Genomic DNA, 20764 nt, shown 5'->3' with positions numbered 1-20764 from the left:
AAATGTGCTGCATTACTTATTGATGACCCCCTCCTATCTGAGAATGACACGGTGATTTTATTTATACTATTCTCTGGTGGCTCTGAATTTGAGGGTATCTGTTCTGGAATATCCTCCCATTGTGTCCCTAAACTCATGCTAGACATGCTCACTGTGCATGGTGTGAAGCTACAAAGCCACCAGTAGGCTCTCTGAGCAGTTGAGATGTTATTGTTGGAAGACATTCCTCATCTGCCCTAATTTCCTTTGGGCTCTGCAAACAATACAGCTAGTATACGAAGCAGAGGAAATATAAACAATTTGGAAGACACCTTCCAACATTTATAAATTCTGGTAAATGAGGTGTCAGTCTTCCATATCCTAGGATACATTCGAAAACATGACCTGACAGGTGCAACAGAAAAAGATATATGCATGTAGGGCACACTGTGACAAACTGACATTTAATTACATTACCAAGGTGTCAAGAAGAAAAGTCATGAGTGACTGGGAAAATGAGTGTCAGAATAATAAACTAAGTTTAGAAAGGTGAATGATCTGGCCATGGAAAACCCCTTTCTAGTCACTGAGATGGAAGGAAACGGCATTATAATCAGGTACTACACAGGACAATCATCACTAACTCTTTTTGTGGTAAGACCCAATAATGTCCATGGTTTGATGTCTGCCATTATTGATGTTACACATGTTACAGGTTGTGTTTTATTCTTTGGCAAAGGCAGAATGCTAGATTTACTACTCATTTCAGATAACAGTGAGGTGAGTGTAGATAAGGTTCTGAAGTTTCACGTGTTGTTGAAACTACTGTTCAATTATTTAGGAAGTAGATTTTAATGTGTATGAGTGGCTGATTTAATCTTTCTTTCCCTCAGAGACCACCAAGATGAGGGTATTGGACTGATACTTTTTTGTTTTATTATTTAGTATTTTACTTCTTTTAATGTATATTTTATACAAAAGTAATTGAAATTTAGAGTTTCAGTTTATGTATTCAAATGCTTCCTGCAGCGAGAACATCATGACTATCTTCACTTAAAAGCTTAATTCAAGAATATTTTGTCTGTCTCTGTGCTGTTCATATAATGTATCTCAACACATAAATCATTAATCTTGATGTTAATTTTATTTTGTGATTTTGATACACCAGAAATATAAAGTTTTTGGTGTTTGAATGCTAAGTATTTTTTGCTAGATGTTAATTCATAGTACAGTTTGTTTCATAGCAGCATGTCTCCTTAAAGAGTCAAAATTGTTACTCTATGTTTTATCTGAGGAGCGCATGAAGGGTGATGTTTCAGGACTGAGCATTATACCTGAATTTCAAATTATATGTTGTAGTTTTAATCTCCAAACTTCTTTGTGTTTATTAATAAACTATCTTTGCCTTGCTAATGCATCTGTACATTTTATTTCTGCTCATTTCTAATAGTAACCAGAAGTTTAATAAGGTCAGCAATGCTATGAGATGGAATGAAAGTAAATATTGTTGTGTACTAAACTATCTTTTATACTGACAAAATAATGTATTTATTACCAAAATGCATAAATACACATTTTATTGTCTACATAGAGCAACCATACTGAAAATTACATTTCACCTCAATGATTTTTAGAGAATAGCTTACAGCAGTAACAAATTAGCAGTGATAAAATTAAATGCAAAATTACAAATAAATTATGTGACATTGTGATAGACAGGGAAAGGTTGAACCTGAATGAATGATATGTATGTAGGAAAAAGCCATAACTCACAATACTTAAAAAATATTTGTGCTTTGGGCACTTTCAACACAAATGCAACAGCCACTTTGACAGAATGACACCCAAAAAACCTCTGAAAGAGTACACTCTACATCCAGTTCCAGCAAACCACTGAGAAGAATCTTACAATAAAGAGAACAACAACCAAACACACTTAGAAAAGTAACACATCTCTGTCAGTGTCTTAAATGGGATGTATTTTCAGTTCTTGAAATAATTCTGCTATTCTTCTTCTGAAGCTGGCACTTCTTCTATTTCTGGCTTCTCAGTGGGAGCTGGGGTCTCTGGCGAGGTAGGCTCCTCCACGACGGGTTCCGGACCCTGGTCTACTTGCTCCTCTTCTGCTGGCTTGCTCTCTGTCTGATCACCAGCAGGCTGTGCCTCCTCTTCTGCAGTATCTGCTACTACTTCAGGTACTACCTTTTTTCGAGGCATGTCCTCGTCTACACCAGCCCATATATCTTCTATATCCTCTTCCTTTGCAGGTTCACTCTCCTCTGCTTTCTTTTTTGCCTCTTCTTCTTCTTCTTGCTTTCTTCTGGCTTCTTCTTCTTCTGCCTTTATCCTTGCTTCCTCTTCCTCTTTTTTCTTGGCTTCTTCTTCTGCCTTCTTTCTGGCTTCCTCTTCTTCTGCTTTTCTCTTGGCTTCTTCTTCTTCTGCCTTTCTCTTGGCTTCCTCCTCCTCTGCTTTTCTCTTTGCTTCCTCCTCTTCTGCTTTTCTCTTGGCTTCCTCTTCTGCCTTCTTTTTAGCTTCTTCTTCTGCTTTTCTCTTGGCTTCCTCTTCTGCCTTTTTCTTTGCTTCTTCTTCTGCCTTCTTTTTAGCTTCCTCCTCTGCCTTCTTCTTGGCTTCCTCTTCTGCCTTCTTCTTGGCTTCCTCTTCTGCCTTCTTCTTGGCTTCCTCTTCTGCCTTCTTCTTGGCTTCTTCTTCTGCTTTCCTCTTGGCCTCCTCTTCTGCTTTCCTCTTGGCCTCCTCTTCTGCCTTCCTCTTTACTTCTTCCTCCAGCTTCTTTTGTACTTGCTCAGATTGTGATTCACCATCAGTAGCTGATTCACCTTCCTTATCTCGTTCTTCAGCAGCAGATGCAAGTCGTGCATCTTCTCTCTTTTGCTTGTTTTTGCGATTCTCCTCTAGGGCAGCTGTGTGCATGTTGAAATTTGCTGTGGCTACCGCTGCAGATGCCAGTGCCTCTGCATATTCCTTACCCTGCAACAACAACAGGTTATGTGACACAAAGTGTACCATGTAAGACATTACTAACAGTAAAACTCTACTACCTTTTAATCCTTAAATCCAAAACTATGATCTCTGCCCTGCTTCAGAACATCATTTTACAATATTTTCTATTTTTGTATGATGTTTCAGATTTTTCAGCTTTACTACCATTCATTCATTTATACATTCATTCCCTCATCATGTTCCAAACATCCCATCAAGATGGAGAACCTTCAGGGATGTGGAACAAGTGACAGAAACACTCTATTAACAATACAAATCGCTAAACTGCTTAATACTACTTGTACTTACACTAGCTAAATGTAATTTATTAAATTAGCAGGAGGGCCATTACTTTTAGAAAAGCTGCTACTCACTCAATTATATTAATGATTTCTTGCTGTAACTGTCCATTAGATATTGGTATCTTACTTCATCGAAAAACATTTTCATTAATCCTCAGAAATTCAACTAATTTTAAAAACTGAATTTTAGTTATTTTGTAGTTGCAGTACTATTAGCATATTTGTACAGGTAACTAGAAATGTTTTAAATATTGGGGAATAATGCAGCTCAGTAAAGCTAATTTTTATGTCTAGTTACACAATTGTGCATTTACTAATATTGTGCTGTTTCAGTATCCACAAAATTATATTGACAATATAGCTCATCCTTTACATTGTTATGACTGCATTTTGAGCTTGTATAGTGATTAGAAGGTAGAGGGTACAAACTGTGGAGGAAAACAGAGACTGGAATACATCCAGCAAATAACTGAGGACATAGGTTGCAAGTGTTATTCTGAGATGAAGAGGTTGGCACAGGAGAGGAATTCTTAGCAGGCCGCATCAAACAATTTAGGAGACTGATGGCACAAAAACAAGTAGTGATCATGAACTAGTTTCATCTCCATTTTTGTAGCAATAAGCATTATTGCTTATTAAATAATTTCAGAATCAAATTATTCAGTCCAGTGAGGAGAATCAACCTGGATAAATTCAGGTGTCCAATTCCAACAATCAGACACTAAAGTTGTCAGTATTTGTCAAATAACCTTCTTGATAGAGAGGTTTGTGGGAAACAGATATGGAGGTGCTGCCCACTTATCCACACTGAAGACAGTGTAGTCAATATCTGCAATCATCTTGGTTAGAATGTTTCACATACAGACTGTCTGACTACTAAATGTCAGTATCAATCATTCATCATGTTTCATAGGTACCAACCAACAAGAGAATTTCCAGGGATGAGGAATGAATCAAGATAGCGTTTACATTAACAAAAGACAGCAAATCATAGAACTTAATCTGTGTACTCTATTAAAAATAAATTATCACACTATTCCTTAATACAATCTAAAATTAAGCAAGTAAACTAGAAAGAAACCTTCTACTTTTAAGAAAGTTGCTGCCTCCTCAGTTATACTGTGTATATTTCTGCTATTAATAGATTCATATTTATTTGATTAAAATAGCATTTTTCAATGAAAATTTGCACCAACATCAGTAAACTCTGAGTCCAATATGTTACTGCCTGTCATGCAGCTTTACGATGAATGCTACTGCTTGCCACATAATTAACAGAACTTTTTAATCACTGAATCTAGGTATTCAGATAATTGGTAAAAAGTCACTAATAATGTACATTTTCAATGTTATTTTGGACTGGTAGGGATATCCAATTTCTTGCTTTATGTTAAGACAGAAGCTTGTTGAATATCTCACCACCAGATTCCATTCTGAACTCTCGATAAGGAGGCAACACCTACACCGAAATTATTTTTCTGTCACGTATTGTGACTGATCACAACAGCTGACACTGGTTTTTATTAATCAGTAACAAAAACCATCATGATCATCACAGTCTTCTTCTTCTTCTTCCTTTCAAGGAGCTGTTGCCTGTTCCGAACTCACAAACAAAATTATTCACATCTTTTTTATGTCTTCCACTATCTCTTCTCTCATTTGGCTTGTAGTACAGGATCTAAGGAATTCTGTGACCTGGCATTCTCATGAGGTGTCGTCTCCAATATTCACAATATTTTTAATTTTTTCACTCATGTTGAAAATATTTAATTCTGTTCTAACATCTTCATTTCTAATCATGTCTCTTCTTGTGCAGCTGTTTGTCTTTCTTATGAACCTCATCTTTGCTGTTTGAATTTTATTTTCTTTGATTTTTTTTAACCTAGCTGTCACTTCCGTAGGATAACACAGGGACTGCCACTATTTTATAAAATTTCATGAAGGTCTCTTTTTGTACCTTATGGCCCAATGTTCTGCTAATGGTACCACAGACAGCTTGGAATTTGTATATTTTATTTTAAATATCAGAAGCAAAATCAAAACTTATAGCACACCCTAAATAAGAGATTTGAGACACTTGTTCTAAAACTAAATTATCCAAAACAGTTTTTGATCTGACTGGATATATTCCTGGAAATGCCATTACTTTTGTTTTATTACCAGAAACTCTGAAGTTGTACTTCTTGCAAGTATTGTTCAGCTGGTATACTGCTCTTCAGAGTTCATCTTCATTCTTTTAAATAATAACAATGTCATCAGCAAACAAAAGGACATTCAAATGTTCCTCATTCATTACCTTTATCCCTTTGTTTACTTTATATTTCCATGTAAATATTAGAAAAGGTAGGTGATATTTCACACCCTTCTCTAACACCTTGGTTAAAAACTGTTTCTTCTGACTTCTGTCTGTATTTATTACAATGCACATAGTGTTGTAAAGATTTTGCACTACCACTATTAGGTGATAAGGATATTCACATTCAGGCATAATTTTTCATAGGCTATCATGCCTCACAGGGCAAAATCCTTCTCAAGTTTTATAAAGGCCATATGGGTTTCTATATTAATTTCTCTGTGTTTTTGTATAATGGTTTTAATTACAAACACATTGTCTGTAGATGAATGATCTTATCTAAATCCATTTTGTTCTTCATTGTAAAATTACTGGCTAACTCACAAACAGCCTCGGATACAGGACTGGATCAGCTGATGACAAAAACCATTAAGGAGTAAATGTATCGAGAAGTGAGCATATGAATTCCAAGATCCTTAAAAATGCTTCTGCGAGATGTACACTCAACTACTTTACACAATATTCTTACTGGTCACTTCTGCTGAATGAACAATTTATTTATTTTAAGTGAACTGGTAAGAAGAAAGGAAAGCATCACTGGTCTGGCGACAGATCTGTCACTCAGACTTGACTGACTGGAAAGTCATCCTCAGCCAGTGGCATCATCTGGATCCGGTACAGAGGAGTGTGAGGTCAACATGCTGCTCTCCTGACTGCTGTCGAGTTGGCAGACCTGCTGCCACTATTTTGCATTAAAGTAGCTCCTCAATTGCCATCATGAGGCTGAATGGACTCTTTATCACATTCCTCCCACCAATGAAAAATCCCCAGTAATACTGAGAATTGAACCTGGGTCCCCTGCATTGCAGTCAGACAAACTGATTTCTCAGCTACATCTACATCTATACTCCGCAAACCACCATGAAGTGCTGGCAGAGGGTATGTCCCATTGTACCAGTCACTAGGGTTCTTCCCATTCAGTGCACATATGGAGAACAGGAAGAATGATAACCTGAATGCCTCTGTGTGTACAATCATTATTCTAATCTTATCCTCACAATCTGCATGTGAGTGATACATTGGGGGTTTTTGTATATTGCTAGAATTGTAATTGAAAGCTGGTTCTTGAAAATTTGATAACAGACTTTAATGGGATAGTTTACGCCTATCTTCAATAGTCTTCTAGTTCAGTTCCTCCAGTATCTCTGTGACACTCTCCCACAGATCAGACAAACCTGTGACCATTCATGCTGCACCTCTCCAAATACATTCAATATCTCTTGTTAGTCCTATTTGCTATGAGTCCCACACACTTGACCAGTATTCTAGAACCAGTCACTTGAGTGATTTGTAAGCAATCTCCTTTGTAGACTGATTGCACTTGCCCAGTACTCTACCAATAAACTGAATTCTACCCCTTACCTTACCCACAACTGAACTATGTGATCATTCCATTTCATATCCCTACAGGGTTTACGAGTGTGAGTCAAATGAACACCTTAAATATTTTTTAAATATTATTTATTGTGCAGAAGTGGTACAAAGCTGTATCACTTTTCAACATAATCTCCCCCATGCTCAATGCAAGTCCTCCAGTGCTTACAAAGTGCATAAATTCCTTTAGAAAAAAATTCTTTTGGTAGTCCGCGCAATCACTCATGCACCGCGTGGCATAGCTCTTCATCAGAATGGAACTTCTTTCTTCCTATTGTGTCTTTGAGTAGTCCAAACATACGGAAATCACTTGGGGCAAGGTCTGGTGAGTATGGTGGATGAGGAAGACACTCAAAATGCAGGTCTGTGATTATTGCAACTGTTGTACGGGCAGTGTGGGGCCTTGCATTGCCATGTTGCAAAAGGACCCCTGCTGACAGCAATCCACGTTGCTTTGATTTGATTGCAGGCTGCAAATGATTTTTTAGGAGATCTGTGTATGATGCACTGGTGACAGTGATCCCTCTAGGCATGTAATGCTCCAAAATGACACCTTTTTTGTCCCAAAAGAGAGTCAGTATAACCTTCCCTGCTGGTGGTTCTTTTCAAAAAGTCTTTGGTTTTGGTGATGAGGAATGGCACCATTCCTTGCTCTCTCTCTTTGTTTCCGGTTGGTGGAAGTGAACCCAGGGTTTGTCCCCAGTAATGATTCTTTCAAGGAAGCCATCACCTTCTCATTCAAAGCGCCGAAGAAGTTCTTCACAAGCTTCAACATGTCATTCTGTCATTTCAGGAATAAGCTGCCGTGGCACCCATCTTGCAGACACTTTGTGAAACTGGAGCACATCATGCACAATGTGGTGTGCTGACCCATGACTAATCTGTAAACATGCTGCAATGTCATTCAGTGTCACTCAGCAGTTTTCCTTCACTATGGCTTCAACTGCTGCTATGTTCTGTGGAGTCACAACTCGTTATGCCTGACCTGGACGAGGAGCATCTTCCACTGAAGTGACACAATTTGCAAACTTCCTACTCCATTCATAGACTTGCTGCTGTGACAAACATGCAACACCCTACTGAACCTTTATTTGTCGATGAATTTCAATAGGTTTCAAATCTTCACTACGCAAAAACCGAATAACAGAACGCTGTTCTTCCCTGGTGCAAGTCGCAAGTGGGGCGGCCATCTTTATACACTGCAACGGTATGTGTGAATCTGCACTATGCTGCCACCTACAGGCAATTATGCACACTGTTTGTAGCATGCTTACCAACTTACAGGATAATGGCACGAAATTTCGATTTGTTATTACAAATTTAAGGTTTTCATTTGACTCACCCTCGTACATCCACATATTTGTATGAGCTGGCCCATTCCAACAGTCACTCATTGATATTATAGTCATAAGATACTATGTTGTTTTTTTTTTTCATTTTGTGAAGTGCACAGTTTTACATATCAGAATGTTTAAAGCAAGCTGCCAATATTTGCATTACTTGGAGACCTTATCAAGATCTGACTGGATAATTATGCACCTTCTTTCAGACAATACTTCACTGTATATAACTGCATCATCTGCAAAAAGTCTCAGGTTACTACTAATATTTTCTGCAAAGTCATTAATATACAACATGAACAGCAAGGGTCCCAACACACTTCCCTGGGGCACACAGGAAGCAGCTTCTACATCTGACAATGACTCTACATCGAAGATAACATACTGCATCCTCCCTACCAGAAAGTTCTAAATCCAGCCACTTGACATCCCATATGATCATACTTTTGACAATAAGCATAGGTGTGGTACTGAGTCAAATACTTTCTGGAAATCAAGAAATACTGCATCTACCTGACTGCCTTGATCCAAAGCTTTCAGTATGTCACATCATAAAAGCGCAATCACAAGATCAGTGTTTCCAGGATCCATGCTGGTTGGCATTGAGGAGGTCATTCTGTTCAAGATACCTCACTGTGTTTGAGATCAGAATACATTCTAAGATTCAATAACAAATCTATGCCAAGATATTAGACAGTAGTTTTGTGGATTACTTCAACCACTCTCCTTGTAGAATGGTGTGATCTGTGCTCTTTTTCAAGAACTGGGTATGGTTTTTTCTTCAAGGGATCTACAATAGATTATAGTTAGAAGAAGAGCTAACTCAGCCACAAATTCAGCATAGGATCTGTCAGGAATTCCATCAGGCCCTGAAACTTTGTGTAATTTTAACGATTTCTGCTGTTTCTCAACATCACCGACACTAATAGTCATTTCACTCATCTTTTTAGTGGTACAAGGATTAAATTTAATCATAGGTGCTCTGCTCAGAATGTAATTTCATAAGACAGCAGGGAGTGAAAATATGCAAAATACAAGGTGTGATAAAAATGTAGTGAATAATTTTATTAGAAACTAAGTAATAAGCCTATATGGAGTTTGATTTAATCTCCTTTAAAGTACTGTCCTTGGCTAGTGATGCATTCATCCCAACGTTGTATTCATGACTGGAAGCATTTATAGCAGGCTTCTTTTAAAAGGGTGTTCAGTTGCTCTTTTGTGATGATTTCAATATCCAGAATGGTGTCAAAATATTTTCCTTTAAGCACTGTTTTAATTTTTTAGGAGGAGCGAGAAGTCACATGGTGCTAAATCTCTTGAGTAAGGTGGATGTGGACAGAGCAGAACAATTTTTCCTGCTAAAAAGTTGCAAATTGAAAGCAGGGTGTGGCACGGCACATTGTCATGATAAACAAGGAACTCGTTGGCCCATTTTTCTGGCCTCTTTCTTTGTACACCATTTTTCAAATGTTGCAGTACACCCTTGTGAAATTTGGTGTTTATAGTTGCTCTCATTGGAATGAACTTGATCACACCAAGCTCTCAATATTTAAAAAAACAAACAATAAGCATGACTTTGATCTTTGATTTTGACTGACATGCGCTAATTAGGGTGAGGACATTTACTAGTTTTCCATTGAGATTTCTGAATTTTCATCTCGGGGTCATACCCATAGACCCAAGTTTTATCTCAAGTTACAGTTTTGAACGTGAAACCCAAATCTGACCAAAGACAATCATTCAACTCCATGCAAGCTGACACACGATTTTTCCTCTGTCCATCACTCAAAAGTGAACAAATTTTGCACTGATTTGTCTCATTTGCAAATTATCAGTTAAAATATTTTGCACAGACCTATATGAGATGCCAAGTTCTTTGGTAAGTTCTTGAATAGTTATCTGCCTGTTTGAACAAACGATTTTTGCCACTTTTTGCACATTTTCTTCTGCTTCTGAGGTTAACAGACATCCCAAACGTTGCTTGTCTTCTGACTTATTTCTGCTTTTAAATCGCTCATACGATTTGTAAACAGTCTTCAAAGTCACAGCATTATTACCATCCACCAATTTCAACATTTCTTGATTTTATTTGGTACTTTTTTGCAATGTTTGCACATTGTTTGAAATCCACGGTGCACAACAGACGCAGTAAACACAACCCCACTCTAGTGCCCCTGGGTGCAGAACATGTTCCAACTTGATGCTGCCTGTCTCAAGGGATTAAGGTATCAGATAGATTACGTCAAATGGTTGTAGCATCAGCAGCTGCTGCTAAAAGAAATTCATTTGCCACATTTTTTTTTATCAAACCTCATAAGCCAACACTCTTGTCTTTGGATCAACACAATGAAAGATGCTTGTAAGGGCAAAACACTTATAATTCAGCTTCTTGATTATTTTATCTTTGTTTTGACTGCATTTTAACTGGACTCCAAGGAATTTTACACAGTGTGTTTCATTTAGTGTATTATCAATAATATGTACTTCTGGTGCTAACAGTCTTTATAACTGATTTGAAATTGCCTAATATGATTCTTTGTGATATTAAGAGAAAATTTTAGCTGTGAACCCCTTGTAGGAGCAATCAGCTGACATCCAAGCTGTGTCTGCTATGGCTGGCTTACAGGACACTTTATTAGTATGCTTGAGTCAACATTATAATTTTTGAATTGTCTTTCAAAGACACTGGAAGATCAAATATGTAGGTTAGAAACAAGAGTGGGCTCAGTATCAATCCTTGTAGCACTTCACATGCAATTTACTTCTCCAAAGTGTGATAACAGAAAATCATGACTAGGGCTAATCCACTCATACTGGCAATATGGGAATTAGTTGTAAATTACCTTATATATTATGTTGGTGCATAAATTCATAGCATTTTTGTTTTGCATGTTGCTGTTCATGTTGTTATGGGTTTAATTATCACTTTTTATTTTTTTTATTGGTAATTCAAGTGGAGAAAAATCTGAACATTTCTGACATATTCTTCTTTTTGGGTTCAATAGAGGAATGAGAGCAGTGAAGGAAGCCAGAACATTTGTGCCTTTTATGGGAATAATGTCACTGGACAAAACACAGCAAGGAAATGGTTTTACCATTTTAAGGAGGATCATTTGGACATTAGTGACTCTCCAAATTCAGGTAGACTTTGGTGTTTGATGGAGATTGTTTAAATGCATTCAGCCAGGATCCACATCAGTGTATTCAAGGACTGGCAAATGCGGTGAACTGTGATCATTTCACCATCACGTGACATTTGCCTGCAATGGGGGAGGTTCAAAAATCAGGTGTGTGGGTACCACATGCTCTAAGCCAAATCACAAAAATCAGCAGGTGGCCATATGCGCATCTCTGCATGGTCATCATCAGTTGACTCATGAGCAACACTGACCATTCCTACACTGTATCACTACTGGTCACGAGCAGTGGTCTTTATGCTAATATAAGGGAAAGAAAGGAATGGTTGGGACCAAACATAGCAGCAACTCCCTGACAAAGACCTGCATGCATTCACAAAAGATAATGTCATGCATCTGGTAGAAGAGCGATGGTGTGGTGCACTATGAATTGCTTCCCCAATGTGCAACCATTGCTGCTGACATTTATTGCCAACAACTGAGATGTCTTGCAGATGCAATTCAAGAACAATGACCAAGAAGACTGTGTGAAGTGATGCTACGCCACATTAATGCACACATTCTGTGAGACTGACAAAAAATTCTTTACAGGAGTTGGGTTGGGAAGTCATTCCACACACATCTTATTCACTTGATCTTGCGCCCTCATATTTTCAATTTTTCTGCTCTTTGTTGAATAACCTTCAGGGAACTTCCTTTCTTGATGAAAATGCACTGCAAACATGGCTTGATGATTTCTTGCCTCAAAACCATGTGATTTCTACAGCTGTGAATGAAAAAGTTACCCCAGTGTTGGCAGATTGTTGTAAATAGTGAAGGAGAATATATTATTGATGACTTAAGCTTGCCTATTGTGTATCTGTTGTGTTTATTGGACTTGTGCAAAAATACTACGAACTTATACACAAGTGTAATACATGTTTTCATATATTACAAGACACACAGCAACTGTGGAAACATCCACTGCTCCTTTCTTCCACTATTCAGGTACTGCTCCTATCTAATACTCCAAACAATGATTTTATGTAGCTTCACATGGAAACCTGTCCATTGTTTATTTACTGGCAAAATGATGTCATATCAGTACGTTTTTTCTGCAGTATGCATTAGTATACATAATCAAATTCATCAAACATCTACAAGCATGTTCAGATTATCTATCCCTCGTGACATTTACCACATAATTTTGACATCATTTTGTGCAGCTGCCAATACACTTTTCTTTAAAACCATTTTCTAAAGCTTTTCAAATGTCTTACTTACAGGGTCATTTGTTGGTCTGTAGTAACCGCTATTCACAGGTCTTGGACCTCTGGCAATACGAGATTCCCCAGGAAACACTGTAGGAAATAAAAAATTCATCACCAATTTTTCTTCAAACATTTATGTGCAACATTAATAAGAGAATTTTTTTGAATATATGAAGAGTTATACAAAGTGCAATAATTTTAAGCCATAAAATTTTAGAAAGAACATCAAACTCATTTGAAAACTTTGAATATTTCCAAATGTCACCCTTATTGTTATAGTCCTTTGTTGTTATTATTTTAGAAAACATACATGTAAGACATGTTATTTGACATTCTGAATTACATAGTGTTAGAGCATTAGCTTTGATCTTAATTTGTAGTATGGTTTCCTCTGCCTAAACAAGGACATTAAGTTTAAAATTTACATAGGCAACTGAAAATCGAGTTTTATTTCAATATGGATTAGAATTTTATATTTTCTGCTACTAAGGCAAACTCGGTAAATGCAGAAATTATATTTACAGCTTTAGAAATGGTATTATTTGTTATGGTTGAATTTCATATGCTTATTTTAAATTCTTTATACAATAACGCCATTATGAGAGATTTAATGTTTTTGTTCTGTGAATACTGTTACATACTATAGGTAAAATATTAGAAAGATAGCACAAGAAGATCACAAACAGAAACACATAAAAAATCCTGGGCTGAAGGAAGGTTTTTCACTACACCAAAATACTGGTATATCTACATCTACATCTAATGTGGAATTATGAGAGAATCCTTGTAAAGACAAGATGTAGCTCTTCAGTTCTGCAGATTACACTTGTACCTTTTCCAGTAGCATGAAAAGTAGATACCTTGGCATAAAATATAGATAAAAAATGGTGCTCCTACTATTCCTCCTGAAGATTTCAAGTAGTATTTCACTTACACTTTTCCTGCCAGTTTTTGAATTACACGTTTTTACAGTCTATATTGGCAGAATATTACTTACACAAGACATGGTACTTGTTGCCATTCAGCTTGTCTATCAACATAAGAAATAGTCTTCTTTATTTGCAACAGTTCACTACTCATTCCATATTCTTATGTTTTACTCAGTTGATAATTCTTGTTCTGTGTTGTACCCTTTGACTACGTCAGTCTTTTATACTGTCCTAATTTTCTATGTACCTATACTTTTCTACTTATGTATTATTTTAATTTATTCATTTATTATTTCAGTATCTGTTCTTTCAGAATACATTAAGTTTCCATGCCAGCATACTTACAAGACACTACTCTTTTGCCAATCTTCACTTATGTACATCAGACTTAACAAACATTTGCCTGGTTTGTTCCTACATCTTTCTTTAGCATTAGTCCCTCACTGTAGTTTTGGAGTTACTATCTCATCTATTGCCCTTCTATATGCAATTTCATTCTCTTATATGCTCAGAAAATGCAGGTACACAAACTTACCAAAATGATGGAAACACCTCATATAATACTGGTCCTTCTTGAATTTGTTGTAGAGGTGTAGCTAATTTTACAGTAGATGCTTAAAGCCTTTAAATTATTTACAGAGGAATTTTTGTAATATATACTGAATTAGTATTAAATAATGTAACTGTTTCTAGTAGGCTTGCCCTACTAGCACCATTTCAGATTTAACAGTTGGAAATATGCAGCCCAACATATAACCTGCTTTTGGCATACTTCATACATAGACCTGATTTATTGTTCAGCACAGAATAATGAATTATCTAACAAAACTGTCACTGGGTCATATCACATAGTCTCAATACAGTCACTATCATGCTAAACATCCTCGGTGATAACCTGAGAGTTTGACATTGCCACCTAGCCAGCGATGTTCCCCTTTGATTCTTGAGAACTGGTTTCTGTTTGAATGTGGTGACCGAGAAGTATCCTTGACTGATGGTGTCATGTCAGTAGCTGTGTGTGTCATCATTACCCAGATCACAGTAGTCTATAGTACTTCAAATTCATTGGTCTTGCCTATTCTTAATACCACATAACACATCCAATGATCTGCTTCTGACTGTATGTATCATAAGTTCTTCTTAATGCCTGCAGAAGTTAACTAAACAAAAGTTTAATTTCCTGGTGCTTTTGTACTGCAGAAATAATCAGCTAATGATCTGAACAACTGAACTGCAGAAGTAGAGAGGAGGATCTGTAGAGTCTTTGCAGATTTTGTGTTGCATGATTTCAGCATGAACAATTATAGAGATTACTTTGTAATTACCATTGAGTCTTCTAGAACCTTTATGTTGAAAATAAGCTTTGGTCAGCATCATATAAAAATTAAAAATTATTGAGGTCTGATATTGATTGGAAACCACCATGTTTGCTCCACATGGAAGAAGATCATGTAATCTCTGAATTATTTTGCTGGTTGGGAATAGTTATTGTAACATTTGTATAAATGAGTTTCAGGGGCCACTTAATCTCAGTTGGAAAAAGGGGCAGTCACTTTTGAAGCTGAAGGCAAAGTGCATAGCAAGAAGATATTTACACGTTAGTCCAAAACCAAATTCTATACAGTCAAAAAGAAAAAGTGCATTCCATTTAGTCTCTATTTTTTTTCCATAGATTTCTTCATTGATCTAGACTGTTCAACAATTTAAAATGATGTTTCAGTAAGGAAGATTACAGACAGAGGAAAGTAATTTTTATGTGTTTGTTATATAAATATTTTCAATTTGAAGGTATTGGAGCAAGGAGCTTAAAAGAAATGAATGATATATGTTTCTAAAGTGGTGAATGAGGAGAAGAGACGTGGACTTGTTAATATATGTAATCAAATTTTTCACCACCGAAGCCATGAAATGCATTAAATTAGAGGGGCAAAAATTATGGGCACCTGTGAGTTGCATCCCTCTGTAGAGTACATGCAATAAGAGTCATTTTACTTTATGTATATTTGGCTGTCAAAGTAAAACTTTGCATGTAGTGATAATCTTTGCATTACATGCAATGAATGTGGCATTTATTTTGCAAAAGCACATTTCATGTCAACTGTTAACACATTTTGTAGTTTGCACTCCCCATTTAAACTCAGCAAAAGCTGCCGATAAGTTATTTAACCTGTTTTCTTTTTTTTTTTTTTTTTTTTGTTTAACCATACAAATACAGGTATTGATGACACATCATACAATTTGCCCTTTGCACACTATCTTACATAAGAACTATACTTGGTGTCTGGTGCCATTCATGAAATATTAACAATGCTCTCATTAGCTATGGTACTCTGCATGTGTAAGGCTCGGTTTTTTCCATGCACAAATATCTTATAAGAACTGCAGGTATGGCAGTCTAGTACAGTACTACCATCTTTTTTGCTTTGTGGGGAATTGGCTAATTAAGTTTAGTTACGTAAAAGTTCTGTAATGGTATTAACTAAACCACTAATTGACATTAAACACATGCTGCATTTATTACTTGCCCAAGATGCTGTAAATAAAAGTTAAGTACTCACCATAGTTGTAATGAGGCAGATGATGTAGGGGTCTTGATCTGGATACCATTTTCATCAATACACATAGAGTATCTTTTCTTAAATTAAAAAAGTTTGTAAAAAATCACAGTTTTCAAAAATTCAAAAAGTTAATGCACAAAAACAGTAAATTATGTCATGCTCCAAAAAGTACATTTTACATCAGTCATTCTAATGACTGAAAAGATGTGCGGCAGTAACCACCGGTAGGATGAAAGGGGGCATGCGCTAAAGAGTGTATCAGGGATAAAAAAAACACAACAGTGTGAGACTGAAGCAACCGAAGATTTTATTGACAGATCTGTAGGTGGACAGATAGGTTTAACAGTGTGTTATGTGTAAAAGATAGAGAGAAGAAAATTTTAGCGGCGCACACACCAACTGAGCTCAGGCCGATGCAACCTGCTCAGCCTCAGGGCCTGCAAGGAGAAGTCACACAGTGAACAGAGGCTAGCAAAGTGTAACCTAAGTTTGATTCTCTACTTGCCCTGGTAACCTGTCACTCTGCTCCTGTACCACTCCATCTTTTTAGGGACATACTTCCTCCTTTTTTCAAGAAGTAATTTTTCGTTGCATAAAAATACTCAGGTAATTGCAATTATTTATTTTTTATCATTCACATGCAGACTGTTTTATGTTTTCCTTAATTATCTTAACTCACAGTGACAGTGTGTCAAAAAAGTTGTGGGAAGAAACAATATAATTTTTCTTTCACAAAACCTATTCTATACCACATTAAACAGTCTGTCTCTTTTTGCATCTAAGATCGTGTCACACCAAATACAATAATCATTGATTTCTGTCTCTCATTTTTCTTATAATAAAAATAACAGCTGCCTGTGGTATCTGCCAGGCTTCACTTCCCAATATTGTATCCAAATTATCACTGTGCTGAGCTGAAACATGCAAAGAAGTGCTGCTGCTCCTGGATTTCATTATAGCCTAAAGCAATAAAGTAAAGAGAAAAAGAATCACTTCCCAAATAATATAAATGAAACTACTGCACTTATGACTGTATTTTATTATCAAACAAATATTCGGAAATAATGAAACTGCTGGCTATTTGAAAGTCAGGCAAGGAAAGTCATAGACAGATGAATAAGACTACTCCAAGACCATCTGAAGCACAGTGTTTGACTCTACAGTTCCAGAATGTGAAAAAATTTATGCCTGGATTTCACAAATAGGCATTTAGAGAACACTATTCATAGTAGTATGAGGAATGCAACAAACTTTTACTCACTTAAGTGGATAACACTATGGCATCCCCAACTTCAGCCAAAAATAAATGAGGAAAATGCTTTTCTGGTAGTTTTAGCCAGGAACTGAATGCTGTGGCTGTTGTGAGCATACAGTAAAATTTTTTTAAAAATGCTGTTGATATTTTGGGTTAATGAAGTTAAGTTCTATAGCATTATGTAAAATTTCATGTATGTATTTTTTTGATGGAAATGATTTCCCAAATATTTACTGCTGTGACACTCTGAGGTGATGAGCATGACATATGAATTCACCACAAAAGATAAGGAGAAAATAGTACATGCTACAAAAGTTTGCTTCATAATTATTGTAGAAATTTCATAAACATCAGCACACATGATCTGAACAAACACAAAATATTGAAAACATACAGCATTAAACTAACCAGAGAGCTAAAACCTGTTGTGCTAAGCAATCGCAGCAGAAAAGCAATGAATTGACATACAAAATGAGTTGTTATGGGCAGAAGAGGTCTTTGTAACACTAACTTTGATACTTAGTGCCCTAACATTTATGTTAGCAAACCAGCAGGAATACTGATCTGTTGATAACTAGAAGCTGCTTTTTGAAAGTTAAATGCTCAAATACTTTATAAAAACAAAATTTATGAAATAATATTGTATCATTTTACTTCATATGAGAAACGGAAAATTTTGCTATCTTTTATATAGTCATGGTACATCTGTTTTTGAGAACAAGCAGTAAGTGAGATTATGGTGGGGCAGTAGGCTTTTAATGCCAGTTAAGAGACTCAACTCATGAAAGAACCTAGTTCAGTTATATATCGTGTAGTATAGTATAGTATCTATTGTTTATTTATGATGTCTCAACCAAAATTTCCTGGGGTGTAGGGAATGAGACAATCAGGCTCCATCAACTGGAGCTCAATGTATTTACAGCCGCAGTGCCACTAGTGGTTTGGGGGAACAAGCTACAGTTTTGTCATTCAGTGCTGGCACTATTAATGTGCTTCATTGCTTTATTATGGCACAGCACAGCACAAAAATCAGTTCGTAATGGCTACTGCACACAGAGGTACTGAATTATGAGACTGCTAATGTAGGCTACAGCCAGACACAAAACACTTGTAGCAAAAATTCAACCAACCAACTCCTATTGGATTCATCTGATCCAGTTCTAGGAAGCTGTCATTCATGAAGATGTGAACAAACTGTAGAGTCTGATGTCTTGGCAAGGCTGTGAGGAAATATACATTGTTCAATTAAGAATTAAACTTAAAAAGTATACAAAGTTAGTGTCACCTGAGAAGTGTTGTATTGTAAAAACGTTATGTGTGCAAAAAGTTGTCAATCTTCTCAAGAGGAAACCCACAGAGCAACTTAAGCAATATGAGATGACCCTGATATGAAAGCAATGAACAAATTTTGGGCAGAACAATAAAAATGATTTGGATCATGAGTAATGCCATAAAGCATGAGCTCCAGAGTTCAGGCACTGGCAAAGTGAGTCCATCATTCATGCAAAGGGTGTTATACTAAGTGTTGGGAGTCTAAAATATTAATTTCACAGTGTTGCATAAAAATAAGGAAATAAAAGATAAAACTGTACTTAGTCTAATAATTTGGTCTTATATATTATTTTCATTGCATGAAACAAAGATTGCCAGGCAATGGTTTTTAAAGAACTGCATTGAGACTGTTCGATATTCAATACAACATATTACAGGAGCAAAGTATAAAGGTTCTCTGGGCATTAGGGAATGCACTAACTTAGGCAGTATCTTAACTCAATTTCTACAAACTAGTTCAAAACACACACATCTAACAAAGCACAGAGCACAGCACACAACACAAACATCACAACAAAATTAGTTTTTTTATTTATTTCTTAGTATTATAACTTTAATTTAAACAATGGAAGATAATTAGGAAATAGAGTGTACTGTTTTAGTAACAAATGAGATAAATTGAAATGCTTTAACAATTTTTTCTTAAGGATTTCATTGGTAACTAGTTTATTGTTTATTCTTAAGTCTTATATTAATTTAGGAGCTTTCCAAATGTTCACTCCTAATAGAACTTTCCAAAAAGAGTCCTTGTTTATCGATAAATGATTACTTAACACAGCCATTGTACCTGTCAATTTCAAGAGATGGAACATGCATAATATATAACATAACCGAAAAGAATATTCATATGAGAGCTGCAGTAACTGTCATCAGCTAGATCAGTGCCCTTACAGAGTCATATATTCAAATTTAATTCTTCATAACAATCTATGCATACATCTGTGATGATTCCAGAAAACATGGTAACAGAAAAATCAGAGGCCATTCTGAGTATTACATCAATAAAGGACCACTGGAATTATCGTCTGTCTTAGGCAAACTGTTAAATACAATGCGGAAATGGCAGGCAGCTTCCCATAGCCCTCACAAAAAATCATAATAGTGTAAGATCAAAATAAATTATGTTAATCTGTTAACATATGTGCTATCTCAAAATCAGATTGCAGTAAAAATGTATATATGAGAGGCAGTTAATTATAACCACCCTAACATCAGCTAGTACAGTGATAAATGTCATATGCTTCAAGAGGATACTGTCCCTTGTTGCTGTTCTCAAGACGAGTGTGGAATTTATTATTCCCCTAGATTACAGTTTGGTACACAAAATACTTGCGTGTTCTGTAGATATAAGCCATTTCTAATAATACCACAGGACATTAAACCCTAATTTACTTCTTTTTCCTTCTTCTACAGGTATCAGAGATGTCCTCAACAGACCATCTTATTGTTCATGAGATGTACTGTATATTGCTTCCTGCCAAGATATTACTGATAATGTTTAACATTTATTCAAATCTGAGACACATCATGTTACTTAAAATCCGTCTTGATTGCAAATTTTTTTATTCATATGACCGGTTTTGGTTCATTCAGAACCATCTTCAGATCTGATATTTCAGTTACAGGAGTAACCCGTCCAAATCCAGCAACTTTCACATGCTTGCACTTTAAAAGATAATCACAATTTTCATTGTCAGGAGCTAACTATTTGCCAGGATCAATGTGTTTTGCCTTTTATGAAGTATCTGGCTTACTATTGGTAGAGTGATATCAACTGGGATGAGATCTGGATGCAAAAGTGTGGCCAACAGACAGTGGAGAGAGTGAACTGCTATCTCCCAAGACAGAATCACAGAGTGGAAGAAATATAGAGGTTGCACACAACAGTGTCCTATCCCTTTTAAATTATATATTTAATTTTGATTTTCTGTGTGTGCTCTGTGTCTAGTACCCAGTCC

The 20764-nt window shown here is 36.2% G+C and overlaps 1 protein-coding gene across 7 annotated transcripts in view; it reads right to left on the bottom strand.

Annotated features, from left to right (window-relative positions):
- Positions 1-1503: 1503 nt before the first annotated feature.
- The window catches only part of LOC124802487 (eukaryotic translation initiation factor 4 gamma-like), a 117740-nt gene continuing 98479 nt past the window's right edge, over positions 1504-20764 (bottom strand). For all 7 annotated transcript variants that reach the window (XM_047263301.1, XM_047263327.1, XM_047263318.1 and 4 more), the window contains 2 exons: positions 12746-12822; positions 1504-2964 (listed from right to left, as the gene is read on the bottom strand). In XM_047263301.1, the coding sequence (XP_047119257.1) occupies positions 1984-2964; positions 12746-12822 (1058 nt within the window). In that variant the 3' untranslated portion in view covers positions 1504-1983. The remainder of the gene's footprint in view (positions 2965-12745; positions 12823-20764) is intronic.

The sequence above is a fragment of the Schistocerca piceifrons genome, chromosome 1, assembly GCF_021461385.2.
Source record: "Schistocerca piceifrons isolate TAMUIC-IGC-003096 chromosome 1, iqSchPice1.1, whole genome shotgun sequence".
Taxonomy (NCBI): domain Eukaryota; kingdom Metazoa; phylum Arthropoda; class Insecta; order Orthoptera; family Acrididae; genus Schistocerca; species Schistocerca piceifrons.
This window is presented reverse-complemented; position numbering and strand designations above follow the sequence as displayed.